Source organism: Hemicordylus capensis, chromosome 5, assembly GCF_027244095.1.
Source record: "Hemicordylus capensis ecotype Gifberg chromosome 5, rHemCap1.1.pri, whole genome shotgun sequence".
NCBI classification, from domain to species: Eukaryota; Metazoa; Chordata; class Lepidosauria; order Squamata; family Cordylidae; genus Hemicordylus; species Hemicordylus capensis.
Genome location: NC_069661.1, coordinates 167028781 through 167048327, shown reverse-complemented (window position 1 = coordinate 167048327; position 19547 = coordinate 167028781). Strand labels below are relative to the sequence as shown.

General features: G+C 43.3%; 1 protein-coding gene across 2 annotated transcripts in view; it reads right to left on the bottom strand.

Moving 5' to 3' along the window:
- Positions 1-285: 285 nt before the first annotated feature.
- Positions 286-19547, bottom strand: part of SLC13A1 (solute carrier family 13 member 1) — a 68320-nt gene continuing 49058 nt past the window's right edge. For both annotated transcript variants that reach the window (XM_053251375.1, XM_053251376.1), the window contains 5 exons: positions 11505-11608; positions 9467-9576; positions 6179-6340; positions 4712-4849; positions 286-2922 (listed from right to left, as the gene is read on the bottom strand). In XM_053251375.1, the coding sequence (XP_053107350.1) occupies positions 2779-2922; positions 4712-4849; positions 6179-6340; positions 9467-9576; positions 11505-11608 (658 nt within the window). In that variant the 3' untranslated portion in view covers positions 286-2778. The remainder of the gene's footprint in view (positions 2923-4711; positions 4850-6178; positions 6341-9466; positions 9577-11504; positions 11609-19547) is intronic.

The following is a 19547-nucleotide window of genomic DNA, read 5'->3' as shown; positions in this document are numbered from 1 at the left end:
TCCACGCATGGCCAGCCAAGAGAATTAATTATATTGATTTCAGCTTGATTTCCACTTCCATTATCTCATATAATCTCTTCTGTTTATATAGGACAGGGTTTGTTTATATAAGACAGTGCTGAACTACAATTCCCATCATCCCCAGCTATAATTTATTGTGGTTGGGGATATGAGAGTTGTAGTTTAGCAACATCTGCAATACCACAGGTTGGGAACCCCTGATATAGGATATTATTAATAAGAATATTGTTAGCTAGAAGAGTAACGAAACAAGACAAGTTTTTAGAAATATGGTTTCCATTTATTGAATATGTCAATAAGGGATGGTCAGTTTGTAACCCTCCATCCACTCAAATGAAATTTTGGAATGATGTTCTTTCTTGAATTTTGTTTTCAATGGTCTCCTATCAAGTTGTCCCTGCATGCTCAGCAACCGACAATCTCTTCTTAACACTGGACTTGCATATAACCTCAAATGGCTCTTAATTTCTGGCTTATATCTGAGTTTTTATTGTTTGTTCTTTTCCATTGCTGCACAGTTTTTATAAATGTGCTGTATTTGTTGAAAATAAAATAAAATTACAAAAAAATATTTATATACTGCTTTTCAACAACAACAATAATAATTCACCAAGTGATTTGCATAGCAAAAGGAATGAGAAAAATCTTTCCCTGTCCCAAAAGGTTCACAATCTAATACAAAGGAAACACCAACCACCACCATTGGCAGGGACTCTATTCTGTGTTCAACATGGACATTATAGTGAAAGCAGGAGTTCTTGCTTCCTCTTTGCTTCTTTTACAACTGATGTTTGGAAAGCTAATACTTTCCTAGCGTAAGCAGTTCCATTTCCAACACATATCATGTGTCTGGCCACCACCACCAAATCTTGCGGGGCGGGGAAGATGCAACTCAGAGAGGGCAACCTTCTGATGTCGCAGTTGTCATTTCAAAGAGCACTTGCTGTATCCCTTCACCTTGCTGAAGCTGAATGGGGATTTTTAAAAATTGTGAACATATTAACTACATCTTCTATCAGTCTGTGCTTCCATATGTACTCTGAAAAGTTTAGGATAGACATCCTAGCTCCACTTAACAGGATAAAAACATAGCCTTCTGATGTCTCAAGTATGTTTAATTTTTTAAACAGCTATTATCACCATTATGGAAATAGTTGCAAGGAACATCTTGATCTACAATGCTCAACCAGCAGCCAAATCATGATAAAAAGAAGGTTTGTTTTGAACACAAAATAAGATAAATAAATAAATAAATCTCTCTGTCGTCCCTCATGTAGACAGGTGTATTTAGAATTTCTGCTGAGGAACCTGCTTCAAACTGGACTTCCTGCAAGATGACCACAGTATAATTTGATTTATCCAACTGTTAGTCTTGATAACAGTCAAGTCCTATTAACTTCAATAAACAGGAGTGCTATTGGGCAGTCTTAATTAACAAGAAGTTATATATAGAATATGCAATGAATCTGGATCACCAGGATTCTGAGTGAGTTTATGTAACGGGCTTCTTCATCAAAGAACCATTGCCTGAAGTGGAAATATGCTATAATCCTGCCATGATTACTTGTATTTATTAAAGCACATGTATGGAGTTCAATAAAGATACTTCAATGGAAATAGGAATTAATTATCAGCTAAAGAAATATATAGCAATAAAAAATCCTATCATTAATATAGTGGGGTGCATTTATTCCAACAGTTAACTCTGGTAGAATAAATGTGATTTGGTGAGCTTATCTGGTTAAAAAAATTCACCTCTGGATAATTAAGATTTCTCTATGGTGCCATCCTAACATTCATGATTGGCTGCAGCATGAAGCTCCCAGTGCAGAATATCCAGGCTGTCGTGTCCATTTGTCTAATGGTTGGATCCACTGCATGATAGCTTCATCATTTGAAACTTCAATCAACCTTTGGTTATCATGAAAAACATCTTCCCATCAAAGGCCAATGGGAGCTATCACTAGCAAAAGGAGATGACACAGGGTATGTTTATGGGTTAATAATCTCCACATGAAGTGGTTATGTAGTTCTGTACCCACAGAAAATTAGTGCACATGTTGGAAGGCATACTAGCTATAAACTTGGAGAAACTGCCTCCTAAAAGCCTGGCTGCTGAAACTTCCCTATGTGATGCCAATACTTGGAATGAGAGGATGGTTATAAAGATGTCTAAGAATTCACATCACATTCATCCCTGTCCTGTGCATAAGAGATTCTCTTTACAGATGACATAAGGATGGCTAGCAGAGAAAGTGCAAAATAATAGACCAGCCTGCCTATTGCTAGCAGATCAATTGCAAATAGACAAGCTAATCTTTTAATGACAACCCCTACTGGTCCTTTTCTATATGGCTATTAACATTACCTAGTATTTTAAAATAAATATACACTGTGTTCTTATTCCAGCATTCCTACCATCAAATATTTAAAACCATACTATCTTGCAACCCTAAGAACAGGGGCAAATTACCATTCATAATGAATGTCCATAACCACAGATGTGAAGTTCAAAACCCTCATGAGTAAAATCTGAACTGGAAGAACAGATGGGAAATTTGTACAGACACACAATGGCCATTGCAGGATTCCTACAGCAATATTTTTGCTTTACGACATTCAGTGCAGATGTATCAGTCCTCAGGAAAAGGAAACATAAAGCATACAATATCCTGGGCCACAAATGAGGTGTACTGCACATCTAGCAGCTCACACCACAAGGGGGAAGAACAAGGAAATGAGCCATGTATTATGTTTTTAAATTCCAGTGGTATTAGCCAGAGAATGTGGGACTGTCCAACTGGGATATGTATGAAGATGGAACATAGGCACGGCCCATGTCATCATAGCAAGCATGACAACAGCAACTCCAAAGAGATTGATAACCAAACCAGCTTTTACCTAAAAAAACAACAACACAGAGATTATTTTTTACAAATTGGAAGTTAACAAGAAGCTTAAGTTTCTACAGTTATTCTAAAGAACGGAAGTTTCCCTACCAGGACTAATTACACCTTGGGTGGCAGGGTGTATGTCTGTGTGTCATGATCTGAAGGCAAGGGGTTAAATACCTGCTCCTTGCATACCACAGTCCTGACTCCCCGCTCCATGTGGTTGCTCTTTAACTCTTGGCTGTTTCAAACAAACCGTGACCACTACACGTGATAATGTTGGGGCTGTGGCGAGAACATGTCTATCCCTAATGGAGCAAAGAGACACCTTTTAAAATGGTGATTCTTTTATATTTAGCAGGGGGAGAGCAACTGGCCCTATCCAATCCCAGCACAGCATCCGTCCAGTGGCTGTTGCTGGTGTCTCCCTTATGTTTCTTCTTAAACTGTAAGCCCTTTGGGGACAGGGCACCATCTTATTTATGCATTATTTATTTTCCTATGTAAACTGCTCTGAGAACTTTGGTTGAAGAGCAGTATATAAATATTCCTCATCACTGTTGTCATACCCCAATTGCACATCCTTTAGTGATGTTAGGGTAGGCATGTTCTTTTCACGGCCCTGACATTATCGCATGTAGTGGCCACTATTCATTTGAACCAGTGCTTTAGAAATCATATATGCAGGGCCAAAGTACACATGTACTGTAACACATAGTATGGCCCTAAGAAAGTTTATTTATGTATTTATTTGATTTCTATACCACCCTTCCAAAAATGGCTCAGGGAGGTTTACACAGAGAAATAATAAATAGATAAGATGGATTCCTGCCTCCAAAGGGCTCACAAATTAAAAAGAAACATAAGATAGACACCAGCAACAGTCACTGGAGGTACTGTGCTGGTGGTGGATAGGGCCAGTTGCTCTCCCCTTGCTAAATAAAAAAGAACCACCATGTTAACCTCTTCTAAAAGAGAGTCACCATGGTGCCTCTTTGCCAAGTTGATGTAGTGCAGTGGTTAAGAATATGATCTACACACTGGAAAGTTCCTGGTTCAAATCTCAGAGCAGCCCTGTATTCACAATGTCATTTTAAGCATCTCTCAGCTTTCTTCCTCCCTAATCTGAACCAGGAGGATAATAGGTCTGACGGATCAGGCTGTAGCTCAGAGGCAGAGCATCTGCTTTGCATGCAGAGAGTCCGAGGTACAATCCTTGGCATCTCCAGATGCTGAGAGAAACTCTGACCTGAAGCCTTGAAGAGCCACTGCCAGTAAGTGTAGACAATACCAAGCTAGATAGTCTGGCTCAAGGGTCTGACTCGGTATAAGGCAGCTTCCTAGGTTTCTGTGTTAGGTAAATGGAAGATTTATGTGGCATTCATTTTGTCTGGAAGCAAATTCCATAATGTGGTGATAGCCTCTAGCTTAAATGGCTTTAAAGGGGGATTAGACAAATGTATAGAGGACTCATCTAACAACATTATTAGTCATTATGGTTATATGGAGCCTCCAGGTTTAGATGCAGTATACCAATGAATGCCAGTTGCTGGGGAGCAACAGTGTGCGGGAGCTATTGCTTTCAAGCCTGAATTGTGGGGTCCCTGGAGTCATCTGCCTGACCACTAGGAGAAACAGGATGTTGGGCCCTTGGCCTGATTCAGCAGGGCTCTTCATTTTTTAAGAATTCCGGAGATAATATATATACAGTGTTTTGAGAACTTATGAAAAACACTACATAGGCCTATTATTATTATGCAAAAAAAGGGCTAAAATGTGCATTATTGCTAATAACTTACCATGTCAATAACCGTTAGGTGACCATAGGCAAATACAATGGCATTTGGTGGATTTGATACAGGTAGCAGGAATGCAAATGAGGTGCAGAGAGTTGTAGGGATCAAGATGTAAAGGGGGTTGACATGAATGGCTTCCGCCTGTGGGAGAAGTCAGTGCAATCAGACTTCAGGAACTCTGTGTTCTCATTAACTAAACAAAGTTATATCCTTGATTTACCAAACAATATACATCCCTATGATGATGATGATGATGATGAGAGCTGGTCTTGTGGCTGCAAGCATGAATTGTCTGCTTTGCTAGGCAGTGTCCACTCTGGTTTGCATTTGAATGGGAGACTGCATATGAGCACTGTACGATAGGGATGTGCAAACAGGTTCAACGTCAAACGTGTTTGACGCCGAACCGGTTTGGTTCGACTATTTGGGGTTGAACCAAACCATCCCGTTTGGTCCGACCTCGGAACGATCACCCCCCCCCCCGGTGACCCATGCAGAGGCCAATTGCACAAGCATGGCAGCCTCCAAAAAAGCTGCCACACTGGAGGGGGAAGGCCGAAGAGCTGGCCAAACAGCTGGTATAGGCATGAAGGGAGGCTGGTGGGGGGGAGAGGGAACCTCTGTGGACCCCCCACCACCACCTCCAACAACTCCCCCGAAGGGGGTAAGTAATTTTTTAATTATTTTTTTAAAAAAATGTCTGTGAAACACCCCCCCCCCCCCGCAATCAAACCGAACTGGGGGGAGGGTTCAAGGGGCTGCCAGACCGAACTGGCCCAATCCAGTTCGGTCTGGTCCGGACCTGAACCGAACCGGCTGGCTCCATGCACACCCCTACTGTACAGATATTCCCCTTAGGGGATGGAGACGCTCTGGGAAGAGCAGAAGGTTCCAAGTTCCTTCCCTGGCATCTCCAAGATAGGGTTGAGAAAGACTCCTGCCTGTAACCCTGGAGAAGCCACTGCCAGTCTGGGTAGACAATACTGAGCTAGATGGACCAGTGGTCTGACAGCTAAAAGACAGCTTCCTATGTTCCACCTGTGTTTGTTTGACAACTTTGTTCTTTGGTGAAAATACCAAACAATACTGTTTACTTTTTTAAACAGCAAAACTGATTAATTATAGAACAAGTTAATGCAATATTTAAGCAGCTTGACTGATAGCAAAAGTCAGCAGGACAGCTAAACATGGAGAGGTAAGGTTGGTGTGTTTTGATATCCTATCCCACACGTGCCTTTTGCTTTAAAAAATAGATCCACTTTGCTTTATAGGCAACAGGGGCAAACATATGTTTAAGAAAACATGCAAGAACCCTGAGCAGCTGGTTGCCATGTTTTCGATCCCTGTTCCACATAAACAAGTTTTGATTTGTAAGGACAGAAAATTTACTTTTCTTTTTTCTTTTATTATGCTTGGCACTGTGCACATTAACCATTTGAAAAACAAACCAGTCTCAGAAATGTTACTCACCAAAGGAGCTAGAATAGGCAAAAATATAGTGATAGTGGCAGGATTGCTGGCCACTTCAGTTACTGAGGTAACGATCAAAGATGAGATGAGGATAATCAGCCATACGGGGAGTGATCCCAGTGGAGTTAATTTGCTTCCTATCCAGTGTGAAAGTCTTGAGACCTGCAAACAGAAATCTTTGTACAATTATCCCCTGATGTTATTAAATGCATATTTTCAAAAATATAGCATTAACAGTCTGCAGAATTAACACTGAAATGGAAATCACTGGATTTGTAGGACTTCATGGTCACAAAATGTCTTTTTTCCTCCAGTAAAATGTTTTCATGCCAAGATACTCAGCCTCCGGTGGATCCGAGTCCTGCCTGTTGGAGTTTGTAATTACCTTTCAGAGTGCCAACAAAGGAAGCTACCCACTCTAGTTACAGAGTGCAGAGTTTTTGTTGCTGCAGTCATCTAAAGAACACTCATGGAGATTGTAGTACAATTCAAACTAAATAGGCTTATTGGTGAAGAACATTCTGGATAGTAAAGACCTAGCACTGTCTAAAAGCTACATAATGGATAGATGCAGGGAGAGGGATGTTTCCATCTGCTCTCCGAGAGGAAAGAAAGTGGACTGACTCCCCACAGGAAATACCTGAGGAGTCAAGGCAGAGGTCATAAAGTAGAGGTAAAGCAGAGACAGGTAAGGAGACCCTCATTAGCTACCTCTGCTCCCAATGTCCCTAGTGGTCATTAGGATAGTTGGTGCAAAAGGTCCATGCACTGGAACTCCATGTCCAACACTGCCAACTGAGCAAAGAGGCACTTTTTAAAGTGGTTACTTTATATTTAGCAAAGGGAGAACAACTTTTCTGGTCCAACCCCAGCACAGTAGCCCTCCAATGGCTGTTGCTGGTATCTACGTTATGTTTCTGTTTAAATTGTGAGCTCTTTGAGGACAGGGAAACATTTATTATTTAGTTTTCTGTGTAAACTGCTTGGTGACCTCTCATTTAAACATGATATTTTATTTGTAGTAGCAGTAGTGGATTCATTCTTAGAGCACCTCAACTTTGAATGGGGCGGAGCCATCATTTTGCGAACGGGTTCAAAGAACCCGGGCCACCAATGGAAAGGGCCACTGAAGCCCACAGGAGTTTACTTGGGGCTCTTCCTTAGCCCCAGTCATGGCTCATGCGCATGACATCATGCACATGGGACATCGCTGGAGGGGCAGCCGGGCGAGGCTGTACCCAGGCCACTGTTCGGCTGGCTCTGCACCTGACTTTGAGGGTCATTTAAATGAATATGACTTATTTCTGAGAGAAAGCTTTTTAGGATCATGCTGTGTATGTTGAGTATGCTGCTCAAATAACACCCAGTGATGGCTCAACCTTTGGTTTAAGCCCAGGCCTGTCCCAGTTATATATAATTCATATCTGCTGTTGTAAGAAGCAGGAAGGAAATGGTCAACTGGTGATGCTGGAAGGACTGTGCTGGGGCAATGGGGGTGTGGGCTAGTTTGGGTCATCTGAGGGTCTTTATATTGATTTATCTTGTGTTGCTGCTGTGATTGTTTATTCCAATTTTCTTTTTTGTGGTAATTGCTGAAGCCTCAGAAAAGACTACAAATCCCAGGAGCACTTGTTGGGATTCGTAGGACTTCATGGGAAAAGTGGGGAGGGAGGAGCCTTTTATAAATCAGGCTGTGGAGGGAAAGAATAGAAGCTTTTCTCCTGGCCCTGATAGATAGATAGATAGATAGATAGATAGATAGATAGATAGATAGATAGATAGTTTTATTATCTATCTATCTATCTATCTATCTATCTATCTGTCTGTCTGTCTGTCTGTCTGTCTGTCTAACTATCTATCATATTTATGTACCACTTGATATGTGTCTCTTTAGGTGGTGTGCACAATTTAAAACACAACAATATAAAACAGGGTAAAAACCTTTAAAATAATTTCACAGTTGTTTGTGGGGTAAGGGGTGGAGTTGGGGGGAAGTCCCAAAGCACTGTTTTGAGGGGCTGAAGGGTTCAATTTGCTTTGTTTTAACCTTACTCCCCCCCCACACACACACCCAAGATGGTGCTTTGCTTGAGGCTGAAGGGGGTTGAAGTGGTCAAAGTGAACCAAAGCTGAACAGGTTCCTGAAGCTTCAGACACTATGCTCCACAATCAAGTGCAATTTAAAATTAATACTAATAGCAATACTATTTCTAAACACCACAGCTCTATCATTCTTAGGCAGCAGGCCACTTCAGATGAACATCAGCCCTCAGCAGCCCCTACATGTGATAATGTTGGGGTGATGACATGATCACACGATCTTGGCATGTCCTTTAATCATGTGTGAGGGGCGATCCTCCAAATGGCCTGCCTATACGCACTACAAAATCCTGTTTAAATGATCCCTTCACACACATGAATAAAGGAATTGCCGAGATAGCATGTCCTTGAGTGATGTTGGGAGCAGGTGTGTTCACACTGTGGCCCCAATGTTATCATGTATATGGGTTTTGCGGGCTGATATTCCTCCAATCCAGCCCAATGAAGATATTGAGTTAACAGGGAGTTGTTTGTACAGGCCAGCAGCATGAGGCTGCTCTTGGTCACCAGCAGGAGCCAGCTGTCAGAAAAAGCCTCCAGCGCCTCTTTCTCAGCTGCTTTCACTGCCTACAAAACCATCATATTAAAGAATAAATAAAAATCACATCCACACTGTTGTCACTGCTGCCAATAAGCCCCCCTGAAAGTTGGTGAAAATTGATCCCTCAACATGCCCATTTTTTGCCCCCTGAAAACTGGCAGAGAAAATGAGGGGGTAATTTTGGACTGGTACTCGTAGTCCACACTACTACATAGACCCTGCCACCCCGCTTCAAGTTATGAGGAGATGACATGCTCTAGGAGCTATCCTTGAGTTGCATGCAGACAGCGGACTATATTTCCCCCAGGTCAACTGACCTCAGACTTGACTCAACGAAGCCTCTTCAATGAAGTCTCTCAGTACTATACTTCAGTGTACGAAGACCGAAATAACGCAACCGATTTCAGTCAAAATGTGTTATCCTGTCAACGAACTGAAGCTTTGATTTGAACATCCTGTTGCCCCAAATGTGTTTCAAAATGATCTTCCTCTTCACTGTATTGCTCAGTTACTGTTCTTTTGTTAAACAAATGTAACTAACAGAATAACTTTGGAAATGCACCAGCTCTTTCTCTGCGTTTTTTTTCTTGCAACCAATTACTGCTTATTAATTATTATCAATTGAATGTATTGTAAAACTGCATTACCTCACAGCCATCTGCCAATGCAAACCCTCCACCAACAAGAATGGCAATTTCCCAGGGCATGCAGGCCTGAAATTCTTTCCAAGTGATCAGTGGCGTGTAATCAAAAACAACTAGAGAAAGAAAAACATTTTATTAAAAAGATCTGGGGAGGAAAAACTCATTGCATTAACTTCCACTGTCGTGTTTTACTTGTTTACACAGACAGACCCACAGAGCTGGGCAGGGGTGGAGCAACATTAGAGTGGGCTCTCGGACAAACGTGGATGGGTCCCTGTCCCCTCTCTTCCCTGCCTCCTTCTTCAGAGAGGTGCAAAGAGGAAAGCAAAGAGAAAGCTGTCATCCACCCAGCCAATGCCCTTCACATTTGTCTAACCTCCCATCCCGCCTGCCTTGATCAATTGTAGGTATTGTTAGAGGTTGTTAATTTGTATCCCCAGTAGGTAAAATAGCAGAGCACTAAGGAATGAGAACACACTCCGGTTACAGAGTAGGTAGCAGAGGATGGCTTAGTTGTTGCAGCTATTTAGAGAAAACGCATGGAGATCTTTATAGAACTAAATACTAAGTATTTATTGGTTAAGTACACTTGGATAGGAAAGACCTATCTCTAATCTAAAGGACAACATAGTGGATAGGTAAGGAGGGAGAGAGATGTTTCCATCTGCTCTCTAGGAGGAAAGGAAGGATTGTGACTCAGCACAGGAAGTGCGGAAGAGTCAGATCAGGGGTCATAGAGTAGAGACAGGTAGAACAGTCAGGGAGGCCCTTACTCACTACTTCCAATGCCCCTAGTGGTCATTAGGTTAGTTGGTGCAAAAGGTCGATGCACTGGAACTCCATCTCCAACAGGTTGGAGCTAGGGATTCTAATAATCCATCTCTACTATTCAGCATGAGGATGGATATACCAACTTTGGCAAAGCCTTACGATCCATTTAGCCACATCCTACATGCAAAAGTTGTCCATGCAGCAGCTCTTAGGAGCAAGCCTCCTCCACTGTGCAGATAACTAATAGTAAGTCCCCTGCTAACTGAGCACCTTTTAAAAGTGGTGATTCTCTTTACTGAGCAGGGGGAGAGCAACTGGCCTTATCCATCCCCAGCACAGCATCCCTACAGTGGCTGTTGCTGGTGTCTATCTTATGTTTCTTTTAGATTGTGAGCCCCTTGGGGGACAGGGAGCCATTTTATTTATTTATTTATATTTATTCATTTATATCTATGTAAACTGCTTTGGGAACTTTTCTTGAAAAGCGGTATATAAATATTCATCGTCATATTCGTCATAAGTGCTCATGCAGAGCCAGAACTATCCTGTCCCATCAAGCTTTCTTGTTTATTTGAAGGGATCTGCAACAGCCAGTATGGCGGTGAACTAGGTGAACCACCATGGGTGGCCATGTGGAGATCATGGGGGCAAGCAACCTGCTACCCTTATTTTTTGGCACTGGAAATAGGGGCAGAGGTTGGGGGTGCTGTATGTGTGTGGTTGCCGAAGAGATAATCAGCCCCTGCTGATGCCAGGGCACCTATCCAGCCAGGGCACCTATCTAGCCTATTGTGCATTTGCAGAGTGCTAGTTGTGGCATTCTACCATCACCTCCCAGGAGCAAAAGGTAAGGGTGGGAATTTTTGTCTCTGTGGTCACGCCCCAGCAGCCCTTGCCCATTTCTCCTAGCACACTACTCTACCTCTCCGGCTGCTGCTGGAGGTGCTCCATGTGTAGAGAGTGGCAGCCTTCACAGAAATGTATGGAGAACCATCTCCCACATGCCTATGAGAGCTGCACCCTGTGAGTACTGGGATGCATCTTGAGCTCTGGGTTTGGACTGCATCAGCATTCTGCCAATGCTTGTTTTTGGAAGCCCATTTATGACTGGCATACTATATACATATTCAGCCTACTCACAACAAGAGTAAAGTTTGCATGAACCGAAAGAGATGCTCAAAATATTGCTGCATGACTCAGCTCTCAGTTATTTCACATGATCTTATCTTACAATATTTAAAGTAAATGCTGTCAGGGAAGTATACTCAACTGTTTTCTCCATTTGAAGTTCTAGACACTGTTTTTGCTGGAATAATGAAGAAGAGGAGGCCAACTATTAAAGCAACTGTTGAATCTGTAGCAAATCCTGGGTATCTGAGGAAAGATGTACATTTAGTCTACAAATATCACAGCAATGGGGAAAATGAATTCTTCTCAGATACTTCAGCAAAATCAACAGTTAACAATGTTTGTTCATATTTCAGAAGCTTTATAACTCAAATTCAAGGTGTTGAGAAATTAATTTATATTGGGAGGACTACTAACTTGCCTAGGGAGCAAGAGGTTTCTGGTTCGAATCCCCGCTGGTATGTTTCCCAGACTATGGGAAACAGCTGTATCGGGCAGCAGAGATATATATTGAGGAGAAAAGGAGCTCTCTCTTAAGAGCTCTAGGAGGAAAGCAGTGGGAACAGCTACACTTCCCAGCACCCCGTGCAGGCCTTCTAAGATGGTGCAGAGGCTGAAGAGGGCTCCATTTTCCTTAAAGGGGCTCCCTATCAGGCAATGGGCAAAGCCAACACTGCACAGTCATCTCCACATGGTGCTAGGGGGACTGTGAATCGATTTGGATTCTGCCACATCTTTGCACAGACCCAATGAACAATTAGTCATGGAGCCACACGTAGGGTTGATGGGGACTACCACTGGCTATGGCAGAAGAAGACCAAAATAATCCCAGTAGTAATTGCCACCCTAGGTGCAATTCCAAAACGTCTTGGAGCACCTCAACACCATAGGGGACACAGAAATCACCATCAGCCAACTACAAAAAACAACTTTACTGGGAACAGCCTACATTTTGAGGCAATACCTGTAACAACAATATTGATAACAAAACTCTGGCATTCCAGGTCCTTGGGAAGGACTCGAAGTCTGGATAAAACAAACCAGTCAATAACAACTGTTTGACGATGCAAATAATAAATAATAAATAGGTGTATCTAGATCATTTTGGAGCCTGGACCTAACGACCTTTGGAGCCCCTCCCCACTGCCAGTGCAAGTTAAGCATCATCCCCCTACACACATACACACCATGACATACACATTATTTTTAATGGGTTCTTGAGGGCACATGGGTTCTTGAGGGCACGAACAGCAACGGAACTCACAAGAATGTAAGATTATAAAACAGGTATATTTAAGCAAATCTGCATTAGCAGAAACATTTCAACACGCAACAACATATTCTCATCCCACATATTTCTTTCCCCCTCCCCGCTCCGTCTCTAAAGCACCCAGCGCAGGTCACAATCACACTTTGCTGTCTGGTACAGTGCAGGCCAGCGGTGTGGGGACCACAGCACCCAGGACAGACTAAAGAGGATTTGGAGCCCCCCCATGGGGTGTAGAGGCCCTGGACTTCGGCCCTTAAGTCCAGGGGTAAGAGCGCCTCTGTGTGCATACATGTTTTTGTGTGAATGAGTGTATCTGTGTCCATTTTAAAAGTGAACCTAGGTACAGGCCCCCTGAAATGCAGGGTGCAGAGAGCAAGTGTACTGCTGTATGTGTGTTCCTGCTGTACATGTGCATAGATCTGTCTGTGTGTACACTGGCTGACATCCTAATGCTGCACAAGAACGTTGCACCAGCTACTTGTTCAACGCCTGGAGTTCACTTTCTAGACTAATGTTTATTTTATTTACTGACTTATTTGTCGCATTTATATACCACCCTGTATAAAATCTCAGGGCAGTTAATGTTGGGCTAGCTCAAACATATTTGCACTCATGCAACGTGTCCAAACCGTGGCACTCCTCATATGTTCTGCAGGGAATTGTTGCACCGTAGCAGAAGAGTGAAATAGTGCCATTCCAAATATCTCCATGAGTCACCCTGTGAATCTTGTGATTCACACAAGTGCACTTTTAGTCAGGATGTTGGCCACTTTACACAGGTTGCATGCCCATTGAATTTGGCATGTAAATAGGGCAAGAACACCCCCCGCCGCCCCAATGGCATTTCCTTTTATTACAGAAGAGTAAAATGATAGAAGTGAGTATTTGCAGGTGCTTTCTGTTAGTATGTACAGCTGAGCCAGGAAATGGATGTAGCAGCTATTGAGAGTACTCTGCTTGGTACATTGCTCTTGCCGCCATCAGGAAATCTGCACTATTACAGAATCTTTGTGTCACTCTGTACTAGTGTTGGCCTGTAAGGAATGGTTCTTGTGGCTGGACTGTGGTTTTGTGGCATGATCTGGCAAGGTGGCATGACTCCAGCAGAAAAGCAAACAGAAGCATTATCTTTTTAAAAAAATAACTACATTTGTATTATTTTCCATTTATAAAATAATTGACAGCTTCTCCATCAGGAGGAGCTTCTTTCTTCATGCAACCCATTGTTTCACCAATGTAATGTTATCAGATTCAAGCAGAAGGTTCCTTGAGAAGTCTACTGAGACAAATCTCAAGAATCCTCATGGTCTCTAGGCCCATCCACATGTTATTTAATAAATAAATAAATAAATTTTATTTTTTACATTTATATCCTGCTCTTCCCTCAAGGAGCTCAGAGTACATGCTTATTTTTATCATCACAACAACCCTGTGAGGTAGGTTAGGCTGAGAGATACATGACTGGCCCAGAGTCATCCAATGTGTTTCATGGTTGAATGGGGATTCAAACTCGGGTCCTAGTCCAACACTCTAACCACTACGCTATGCTGGTTTTCTATACGCTATGCTGGCTCTCTATACACTGTGCTGGTTCTGTTCAATGAGTGTTCAGTGTACACAGGTACAGACATTCACATGTTATGTTGAACATAGGTACAGAAGCACACTTCCTATCTGTACCATATATTTGAAGGCCCTGTATCCAGGTTCACTTAAAATAAACACAGGTACGGTCATTCACACAAACACATGTACGAGCATACAGACATCTGTACATTCGTACAGCATAATGTCTGAATCAAGCTTCTGCCACTTTCTCATGAAATTGCTGGAAACTAAGTTTTTAATGCTGGAGTATAAAAACAGTTACAGCATGTTTTTGTGTGTAATAAATTAATCTGCAATAACAGTAAGAAACAAGAATCATGACCAACCTCACACAAACTATTATGTTCAGGTTCCTACTATTGCAAGAGTTACTATGGCAACTACATACTTTCCAGGAGTAAATGTAAATAATGTTTTTGTTCTGTATTACATACAAGTGAAATCACCAAAGGACATTACTGTGTGTTTGTGTGTGTATAATCTTAATCATATTGATTAATCTATAGGAATGTCTCATCCATCTCAGTCAATTTCCATAAGAAACTTCACTTTGCAAACTGTATATTAAGGATTTCCAAAGTGAGACTACTTAAGCCTGTATGAATTCAAAGCCTAGTTAGTTATTCTGAAAAAAAACTAGGAAATCTTAAGTGTCAACATCTAGATATCAGAGAGAGAGAGAGAGAGAGAGGTTTTTTCCCCCATCTTAGCAAGAAATGCAGTCTTCCAATCTCATCATGTTAGGGTGGATATATTACACTTTAAAATGATTTACCCTAACATAGAATGACATATGCTCACACATAGTTCCAAATGAAAATGGACTGAAAGTTGCCTGGAAGCAAAGATCCTGTTTAAGAGCAAAAGCTGCTTCTCTGAACGACAAAATTGTTTGTCAAACAGAAAGCAAAAAAGGCAACTAAACACTGTGAAAATTGGCAGATAACCCATAAAAGTCTTAAGGTGAGACTACGGAGAGAACAGATTGGATTTGTTGCCCTTATTCACTGGAGCAAACTGCAAGGAGCTGGTCATGATCTTTAAAGCCCTTAACAGCTTTGCCCAGAATACCTGAAGCACTGCTCCCCCCCCCCCCCGTGAAGCCTCCTCCTCACTAGTGTCATCTGAGGAGGCCCTCCTGCAATTCCTGCCTCTGCCTGAAGGGTAGCTGGTGGTAAGCAGGCATGGGAGGATCTTCTTGCTAGTGTTACATGGAATTCCTGGGGAGATTTGGCTCATGGCTTCCATCTGCTGCTTCCACCATCTAAGAACTTATTGATTTAAACAATTTTGAACCTGCATTGATGGTTTTTATGAGGATCTTCTTGGACCTAGACTTGAGCCTATTTTTGTTACTGCCTTTGGAAAAAAACATTGTATTTTTAAAAATTGATTATGCATTGTTTCTATCTGACTGTGGTGAGCTGGCTTGGGCATAGTCGGAAAGGCAGGATATCAGTATTTTAAATCAATAAGCGGGGTGGGAACCTGGACAGGATTTGGCCTGGGGGAGGTTTCCCAGATGGCCTCCGGTTGGGGTGCTCCTGCCATTCTTATTACTTTGGGTTGGCAGTGGTGGGCTGGCAACATGACTTTTAAATCTGACTTTAAATAAAACAGGGCTCATGCCATAACCACAAGCATGAGTCATGCTATGTCCTGTCTTGTTATACAAAGAGCCTTTTCTCACAATTGCATGAGTGGGCTTGCTGGTGGGTGGCGGGGAAGGCTGCAGAGGTTTGCCTTCCCCATAGACGATCCAGATCACATGCCCAGATGTTCTGCTGCTGCCCTAGGAAGCGTGAAGGTGCAGGGGGCTGGGCCCCCAAAGATCATACACTGCATTGTGGGGACCCGACCAGCGATGGTGCTGACACCTGGTCAATTAAATGGGGCTAAGGGGGTGATCGCTCCCTTCACCTCATTTAACAGCCCAGCTTCTTAGCTGGGTTTGCCACTGAGGTGCCACCGGGACAGGAGCCAAGCGGCTCCCAGCGGCTCCCATGGGCAGCGAAGCCCGGGCTTAGCTGCCTTTGCCGAGTCCTGGCTGCTCAGGAGAACAGCCACAAAGTTAACTCCTCCCTCGGCCAAGCTGGAAGAAATTTGGCTAGAAAGCAATGCGACTTTACCAGCCAATGAGTCACTACAGCTGAGGAAAAAGAAATAATTTTGGATGGGAGTGAATAGTGGTGGGCTCTTCCTCTTTTTCTCCTTTCATCTAAAGCTTCAGCTGCTTTAAATCTGGCATGGAGCTGGCTAGAAAGTTGGGCTACTGACTCCTGCCATTGCACTCCCTGTCCCCCTTGCCCTTTTTGACGTGGTGGATGGGGTAAGAATGGAGAGTACAAGTGCACCGTCTGCACAATAATGCTTAGAAAGCTATTGCAGCTTCTTCGGAATCTTCTTTCACACAACATTAGGCAACGTCCCCCCACTACTCAGTGTAAGGGGGGAGAGGATCACACCCGCTAGAGCCATGCCCACCAGCAGCCACTGGGGGTTGGAAACCCCACGTGCTCAGTATTCCTCTGGAAAGGGAAGAGCTGGATGTGAGGCAGGAACCCTGATCAGCCAAGGTTCCAAACTGCATGGTAGAACACCCCACCCCGTGCACTCAGCAGTGCCTCTTGCAAATGCTATGTGTGGCCACTGAAGGGGGTGACCAGAGGGCGTGTGGGAGTTGGGACTGGCCCACTTCCACCTCATGTGTTCACTTAAGTGAGGGGGGTATCATGTGAAAAGGGCTTTAGAAGCATTAAAAATTGTTTGATACCATCGACCATGGTATCCTTCTGGATCGCCTGGGGTTGTTGGGGATAGGGGGCACTGCCTTGCAGTGGTTCCATTCCTATCTCTTGGGTAGATTCCAGATGGTGGAGCTTGGTGACAGTTGCTCCTCAAAACAGGAGCTGTTATATGGAGTCCCTCAGGGCTCCATTCTGTCACCAATGCTTTTTAACATCTACAGGAAACCGCTGGGTGAGGTCATCAGGAGGTTTGGTGCTGGGTATTACCAGTATGCTGAAGACACCCAAATATACTTCTCCTTTTCATCTTCAGGAAATGGCACTCATTCTTTAAATGCCTGCCTACAGGCAGTAATGGACTGGATGAGGGATAACAAATTGAAGCTGAATCCAAGCAAGATGGAGATGCTCATTGTGGGGGCTCAGAATCTGAGGGGTGAGTTAGATCTTCTTGTGCTGGATGGGGTTACACTCCCCCAGAAGGAGCAGGTGTGCAGTTTGGGAGTACTCATGGACCCAGGCCTCACCCTGGTATCTTAGGTGGAGGCCATGGCCAGGAATGCTTTCTATCAGCTTCGGCTGATTCGACAGCTGCACCCATTGAAGAGGATGACCTCAAAACAGTGGTGCATCAGCTGGTAACCTCCAGGCTTGACTATTGCAATGCGCTCTACGTGGGGCTGCATTTGTACATAGTCCGGAAACTTCAGTTAGTTCAGAATGCGGCAGCCAGATTGGTCTCTAGGGCAACCCAGAGAGACCATATTATGCCTGTTTTGAAACAGTTACACTGGCTGCCAATATGTTTCTGGGCAAAATACAAAGTGCTGGTTATTACCTTTAAAGCCCTGAATGGCTTGGGTCCGAGATATCTTAGAGAGTGCCTTCTTTTACATTATCCCCACCTCACGTTAAAGTCATCTGAGGAGGTCCGTCTCAGGTTACCACCGGTTCGTTTGGTGGCGACTCAGAGGCGGGCCTTCTCTGTAGCTGCTCGCAGGCTGTGGAATGCACTCTCAGCAGAAATTCGCAATCTTAATTCCTTACTGACCTTCAAGAGAGCCCTTAAAACCCATCTGTTTGGCCTGGCCATTCAGGGTTTTTAATTAGTTATAATTGTTTTAATGCTAGTCTGGTTTTCAGGGTTTTAATTGTTCTGATAGTTTCTTTTTAAAGATGTTTTTAAATTGGTGTTCATATTTATATTTCTGTTTTAATTGTTATTGGTTTTAATGGTTTCTGTTTTTAATTGTAAACCGCCATGTGCCATTTCGGAAGGGCGGTATAAAATCGAATAAATAAATAAATAAATAAATTTTAAAAAGAAGAAGCATTAAATATTGTACCCAGAGGTGCATCTAATTAATTTTGGAGCCTGGACCTAAAGGCCTTTGGAGGCCCCCCCCCGCCTGCAAATTAAGCATCATAATGCTCCGCCTGATGACCACACCACCCACGACAGACTAAAGAGAATTTGCGGGCCCCCAGGGGCAGGGCCAGTGCCAGACTATTTTGCGCCCTAGGCAAACACATTGACACTCTACACTCTGCGCCCCTCTGAGGTCTGCGCCCTAGGCAGCTGCCTAGTTGGCCTAATGGTAGCACCGACCCTACCCAGGGGCTGTAGAGACCCTGAACTTCAGCCCCAAAGTCCAGGGGTAAGAGCGCCTCTGGTTGTATCCAATGGTTATAATACCTAAGTGGCAGATACCTGAAACAATTGAGGAATAATGTGTGCAAGAGGTAGGAGACAAGAACATAGGGCAGATAAAGGTATGATTAAAAGATATACTCCAATCCTCACAAGTTTCCTGGAAGTAGGATTTCATCACTTCCACTAAGGATTGTGCTTTTAAGCACACACACATTTTTGTTATTTGGATGATTGCTTTCTGGAGTTTTGAACAAGTTGTTCTAGTAAAAACTAATCTGCCGACTTTCCTTGCACTATCCCTACAACTGGACTAAATTTGGTCCAAATCAGTTAGGCATTTTACAAGCTAGCCCACTTGAACCTAAAATGTTGATGCATCTGCCATCTTGAATTGAGGTGGATGACATAATCACAAACTATGCCGTTGAGGTATCGCTACAAATGTATCTGATTTGGTTCATTTTGGCCCAGGCATTGTGAAGTTGATAGTGGGGGGAGGACACACAGATGGATACACAGACAGATACACGGACGGACACACAGATGGAACGCTGGGGGATTTCATAAGCCTACTGGAAAGTAGGCTAAAAGCAAAACACAGTGTTCTAGTTGGGAGGATGAATGGAGATGACATGGACTGAAAAGGCATCTATAGGAGATCTTAGAAAAACCATCCAAGCTACTTGGATTGTGATCATGTACTACACATGCAATCATTTATTAAGACCCAATTGACCATGGCTGACTTGGGTTATTTTCGGGTCTATGGGAGGCAACATTGTTCCTGACTGCCCGAACTGTGGTGGCTTATGGTTTTGGTTTACCATTTAAGCCTGTTGGACTTCACTTTAAGATGAGGGCAGCTTCGGGGCGGGGCGGGTCATGCATGGGCAAGTGCCCCCTCCC